This window comes from Pseudochaenichthys georgianus, chromosome 4, assembly GCF_902827115.2.
Source record: "Pseudochaenichthys georgianus chromosome 4, fPseGeo1.2, whole genome shotgun sequence".
Taxonomy (NCBI): domain Eukaryota; kingdom Metazoa; phylum Chordata; class Actinopteri; order Perciformes; family Channichthyidae; genus Pseudochaenichthys; species Pseudochaenichthys georgianus.
Genome location: NC_047506.1, coordinates 15,098,263 through 15,104,262, shown reverse-complemented (window position 1 = coordinate 15,104,262; position 6,000 = coordinate 15,098,263). Strand labels below are relative to the sequence as shown.

At 38.3% G+C, this 6,000-nt stretch overlaps 1 protein-coding gene across 2 annotated transcripts; it reads right to left on the bottom strand.

The window, feature by feature from the left end:
• Positions 1 to 726: 726 nt before the first annotated feature.
• Positions 727 to 5,114, bottom strand: hykk.2 (hydroxylysine kinase, tandem duplicate 2). Of its 2 annotated transcripts, none has more exons than XM_034081145.2 (5): positions 4,871 to 5,114; positions 3,737 to 4,045; positions 3,217 to 3,359; positions 1,999 to 2,179; positions 727 to 1,842 (listed from the first exon to the last, which is right to left on the bottom strand). In XM_034081145.2, exons 2-5 carry the CDS (start codon positions 4,038 to 4,040, stop codon positions 1,400 to 1,402), a joined length of 1,071 nt encoding a protein of 356 aa, XP_033937036.1. In that variant the 5' UTR covers positions 4,041 to 4,045; positions 4,871 to 5,114; the 3' UTR covers positions 727 to 1,399. The 2 variants fall into 2 exon arrangements, with proteins under 2 accessions (XP_033937036.1, XP_033937035.1); XM_034081144.1 differs by having other exon boundaries at positions 4,905 to 5,113.
• Positions 5,115 to 6,000: the final 886 nt, after the last annotated feature.

Genomic DNA, 6,000 nt, shown 5'->3' with positions numbered 1-6,000 from the left:
AGAATTTGAGGGATGAAACCTTCTTTAATGGTCACACATGCAGAGTACACAGCACACACAGTGAAATGTGGCCTCTGCATTTAACCCATCCTACTACTAGGAGCAGTGGGCATCTATTGCATATCGCCCGGGGAGCAATGGGGAGTGAGGGGGGAAGGGGGATGTCCGGTGCCTTGCTCAAGGGCACCACGGCAGGGCAGGAGGCGCTCCAGTAACTTTCTCGTGCGAGCGAGATACAGTATCTTTGTTTTTCTTTCATTGCCCTTTAGGGGCTCCGTACAATACAAAAACAAATGCAAATATTTAATTAAAAAAAGTCCTTTCGAGTCATCTGTCTCAAGTCAAGTCTTAAGTCATGAATACCAAGTCAAAGTCTTTTATCAATGTTATCAAAAATATGCGACCACTAGTAATTAGAAAAAGAAAAGGTAGTAAAAGAAATAAAGATACTAATAGATTCCATTAAATGACTTCTCTCATAGTCTCATAGTTTGTTTAATGTTCTATTACGTTTGAGCCCACTTGAAGAACTTAACTCAAAGGAATAAATGCAGTAATAGAAATGTTTCTTATCACCACACTCATACACACTGTTAGTCTAAACATTGAGGTATTTCCCACTGAAACTGATTTGTTTTCATTTTGGATGACAGGGTGATTATTTCTCAAAAATGACTTCAGTTATAAGGCTGCTTTGGTTTAAGCAATGATACAAAGAAAGAAAGATTGAGTTTAAAAAAGGTGTTTTTATTTCAAAACGATTTGTCTTTTTAAACGGTAAAATGTATTTAGCAAAATCTCCACCTATTTGTAATGTGTAATGCATGATTGTAGGGAATTAGGTTGATGTGCTTTTAACAAACCATCTCTGGCATTTTCCAACATGAAATAAAATGAGTCTCATGTCCATCCATGTGGCATGTTAACATACAGAGGAGCACGGAGATATGCAAGTCCACTGGACTGTATAAACCCTCATGACATAAGGCACCTATTACACATGATTGTGTTTATTAAATTATAGTTTACAAAAGAACTCTTCCTAAGGAGGAGGTACTCAGGTACTCATTTTTCCTAAATTATTTCTTATCCTTTTTTTTCTTAGTTGTTTCGATGGCTATTAGGCTTTTACGGTACATGATTCATTGTCACAACAGTGTATCAATACTTCCACTTGCATACAGTTTTTTGCTACATTACCCATCTCTGATTCAGACACTACGCTATTCATACCACATTATGTCTGAATCTCAATCTCAAGTCAAATGTTTTATGATTTTACTGTTAAAACAAAAGTTATTGTTTTAACTGGTAATCTTAAATGTATACTTGTTTTGTGCAAGGGGCTTTGTCTAATCAGTACTATTGCACTTTGAAATGTGAGAACGGTTTACCCTTCTCACTTTTTGTCACTGAATTGAGCAGCGGTCTGAAACCATAACTTCTCCACCTGCTCCTTTCCGAGCTCCCATAGCTGACTGAGAATGTGGACACCATTCTTGGATGTAATCATCAAATACTCTTCGTTCTCAGGATGCAAGCTCACAGAGTAATGAGCTAAAACTATCGACTGGCAGAAGCGGGACAGCACCAGCACATAGAGACAATCTTTCTCAGCTTCGTTGAGGGGAAGGAAACTTTCCCAGCCCGCAAGGACAGGTCCACCCACCTCTATGGGTTTAGGGTGCTCAATCATCATGTACATGATAGTGATGGCTAGCTCGTGGATGTAGTAGCCGCTGTGCATGTCCCCAAAGTCAAGGATGCCAGAAATCCTATGGCCATCTCTCCCATCAGGTTGTACGAGCACATTGAGGTCATTGAAGTCACCGTGGTTTATGCCTTAGAACAATAAAAAAACAATAAAACGTTAATATGAATCAAAACTACTTATCACTCATGTATACGGTGACATTCTATACTGACAGTATTCAAGGTGCATAGGCGTGTCAAGGGAAACGGGTAGAAAATTGTTTGTAAAGTTAAAATGATACTCACACTTTCGGAAATTGCAGCGTTTCGGGGTCACAGAGGTCTTGTACTGATAAAGGACAGATTTCACAACCTTCTCCAGAGGACTTCCATCAAATAAATGGATGTATGGTTCCAGCAGGGGAAGATTTGACAAACTCCATATGAAATTCTCTCTCTCCAGAACGGCAAGATGAGGGTGCACCATCTAGAAAAGAACATAACATAATAATATCAGAAAGCTGGAAGAAGAAGTTAAAGTCAGAAGTAAAAGGAGGATAAGTGAACATTTACTCAGCAACACTTGCCGTACAGCTTTAAGCTAAGCAGTGAAGGGCTAGTGCTTTATTATATGGGTTAGTCCATGTAAAGGTAAGTTAGATTAGAGACTTTTAATGCGTTTGTCATGCAAGAACATCTTGGTTGGGTAGCCAATTTTCATTGAATTCCTTTTCAAAAACGTCCCCATGTTGTCGCTAGTTATCATAAGCATCCGGGCCCCAAACTAACAATTAGTGATATTTGTTTAACTTTCCTGATCTGCCTAACATCAGCCAAGAAGAGTCATTCCAAAAATAGATGAAACCAATTAAATTGAGGTTTAATAGTGCAGTTAAAGGTGGGGTAGGTAATTTTGGAGAAACCAGCTCGAGTGCGCTAGAGTTTGAAAATACACAACCGGAAAAAATCTGCCACTTCCTTACAGAGCCCCTCCTCCAACACACACGAACGCGCACATGACCAATGAGGGCACGAGATAAGTTTGTGTACAGAGGAAGGCTGACAGGCAGGTAGGCCATATGGCTCTGAGGTAGGCCATACAGTTATTTTAGCCGGGCTGGCTAAAATGATTGGTCGTGCTTTTTACAGTACTACGGATTCCACAGATGTAATTTTTTTATGGATTTTTTGTCAAAGCACTTAAGATATTCATTGCTACCGGGATGTTAAGAGCATTCCATGACAAAAAGTGTAGCTCGAGCTGGTTTCTCAAACTTACCTACCCAACCTTTAAAATGACAAAGTCCAAAAAAAATCTCATTACCATAAAAGAAATGATTAACCAGGTTAATGTATAACTTAAGAAGTGTAATTCAAAACGACAGCAGTATTGGTAGATATTGTCATTGAAGACAATTTCATAAGGTACTCTTCTACATCGCTTTGATGTCACAATACATGGAAATTAGATTTAAGGGTATGAGGAAAAATAATGCCAATGATCAAAAAGTGTTATCGTTATACCTCTTGTAGGATTGTGTCCATTGTGGCTGCCATCTTGCCAGTTTCATACAGTAACTGCGGTGTTAGAGGAACCTTGGATATCGTGGTTCCAGGCAAATAAGTAAGCAGCCGCACCAGGTACTTCTGACTGCCATAGCCGCAATCTGTCAAAGGTAAAGACAGGATAAGTGTTACAGCTATTCCTCTCACTCACTTAGCCATCATAAAGCATGAACTGCAGGCCTTGTTCAGGGTCACACGTATCACTTTAGAGCGGGAGTATTAGAGCGTAGGCATTATGTTTAAAACGGTGGGATTTTTTTCAAACTCAACACATTCACCACAAAACCTTACAATCAACCAGGAAAACATTATGCATCTTTTGCCTGGGGACATGTAGGGAGACAACACTTAACACTGACTTTTGTGTCAATACATTACACATAAACTATCATCTGAATAAGCAAATGTAGAAAATGTCTTTTTTTAGAGTGCTGAATCACTAATTCCTAATGTTTTGCCGGTGTGACTGATCAAATACCTATTTCTTCCAGGCTCATCAGCTGTCCTGAAATGTTGGGAAGGGCTGTTTGGGCAGGAAGTCCATTCTGGTGCAGGAAGGACATGGCATGCGTCTGCACCTCGATCAGGGCAGGTTTTTTACTGTCTTCCGAGTTCATTATCTTCAGGACATACTTGCCACCCTCGATGGGGTCTATGAAGAAGTTTTGGTCATCGTAGCTTGGAAGAGAGCTGATTTCTGATGCCGTCAGCCCAAAGAGCCTCTTCACCGTCTCAGCCACCTGAGACTGGCTGAGGTTGGACTTGGCGTGTTTCACTGACATTATTGCTGAATGAAAACAACATGTTATCACAAAAATGATGCAGATATTTGAGAAATAAAAGCATTACAGTTACTTGTACAGAATAGTAAATGTATAACAATAGAAATTCCAACCTCAGTCAAGAGAGGTGTATTACAACCAGCTTCTTAAAGAAATAAACAGTAAATGTGTTTTATCATTATTTCACATCCTTTTTTATGAAATAATGATAAATAATCTGATCTCGAAATCTAATGCTGAAGTGTTAATAAATAAATTAAAGTTCCATGCCTTTTTACTTACATGTGTTATTTATAATTAATTAAATAATTTACCCAACTCAAAGGACACACATTGTGAAGTTTAGCTTTTCCAATGTGATGATTTCTAGTTTTCCTTTGTCTATCTATGATGATGTTCTCTGCAAAAAGAAGCTAAAGAAAAAAATACATATGGTCTTTTGAAACCTTTGAAAGTCTTATGCACACTTAAATTACTGTTTACTGATTTAAAAAATAAACGTGGTTGCAGTAGTCCAACTTCTTGCAAAGTGTGACAACTAGCTCTATGGCAATTATTAGCCCACATGTTATTATTTATTGAATTTTCTTCTGGTGGTATTAATGGCATCAACGCAGATTAAACAAGAAAATAGATCGACATATACGTCACAATGTACACGTACAGCGTAGTTTCTAATATATCAAGTCACAGTTTGAGCAAGGACTTGATCTACGTAAAATATATGTTGCATTCAACACGCTGCATGAGATAACAGTATGCAAGCTACATGAAATAGCAGCAATAACGGGTTTTAATAACATACTTTAATCAAGTTTCTGTAAACCTACCTTACGATATGTAAAAAATACGGTTTCTACTCACATAAAAGCTGTACCTTGCTGGACTCTTGGAACACATTATGCACAGAGCTGTAAAAATATATCTACATCCGGTGCATTTACGACGCCAAAGTGAAGACTATTGGTTTCAAAATAAAAGGCTTGGTGGATTATATCAATTTTAAATCAACATATTTATCATAGCAGCGAGGATTTTAGACTGCGGTCAAGCCAGCCTCCACTTGGGAAAACACAGTCAAGCAAACCCGCACGTGATATTGGGGTGCGCGAATATTAGAAGCATTACGGTAAAATCCCAGCGCTTACTCGGTCAATAACAAAAGCACCTATAAAAACAAACCAAACATATTAAATTAAGACATATGTACTATATAATGTGATCAATAATTATTTAAAACAAACTACGTATAACTACCACGAGTAAATGTAAGGAGTTTCAAAATAAAAGTCCTTTGAAATCTCATATTGAAATCTCATATATGAGCTATCAGCCCTGTGTTTAGATAAGAATAAAACGAAATCTCTCCCTTATCCAAGACTCATCTCACTGCATGGTGATAGAAGGACACCCCATCTACTCACCCAGAAAAAATCAGGACATTCTGATGTGGAGTTTCAAAATAAAAGACCTTTGAAATCCCATATATGAGCTATCAGCCCTGTGTTTAGATAAGAATAAAACGAAATCTCTCCCTGATGCAAGACTCATCTCACTGCAGGGTGATAGAAGGACAGCCCATCTACTCACCCAGAAAAAATCAGGACATTCTGATGTGGAGTTTCAAAATAAAAGACCTTTGAAATCCCATATATGAGCTATCAGCCCTGTGTTTAGATAAGAATAAAACGAAATCTCTCCCTGATGCAAGACTCATCTCACTGCAGGGTGATAGAAGGACACCCCATCTACTCACCCAGAAAAAATCAGGACATTCTGATGTGGAGTTTCAAAATAAAATACCTTTGAAATCCCATATATGAGCTATCAGCCCTGTGTTTAGATAAGAATAAAACGAAATCTCTCCCTGATGCAAGACTCATCTCACTGCAGGGTGATAGAAGGACACCCCATCTACTCACCCAGAAAGAATCAGGACATTCTGATGTGGAGTTTCAAA

Bases quoted from the DNA above. Each gene is read 5' to 3' on its own strand.
- hykk.2 (XM_034081145.2), bottom strand. From the start codon at position 4,040: ATGTCAGTGAAACACGCCAAGTCCAACCTCAGCCAGTCTCAGGTGGCT. The intron at 2,180-3,216 runs GTATAACGATAA...GTTCTTTTCTAG, and splicing joins TGGACACAATCCTACAAGAG to ATGGTGCACCCTCATCTTGC. The intron at 1,843-1,998 runs GTGAGTATCATT...TATTGTTCTAAG, and splicing joins ACGCTGCAATTTCCGAAAGT to GCATAAACCACGGTGACTTC.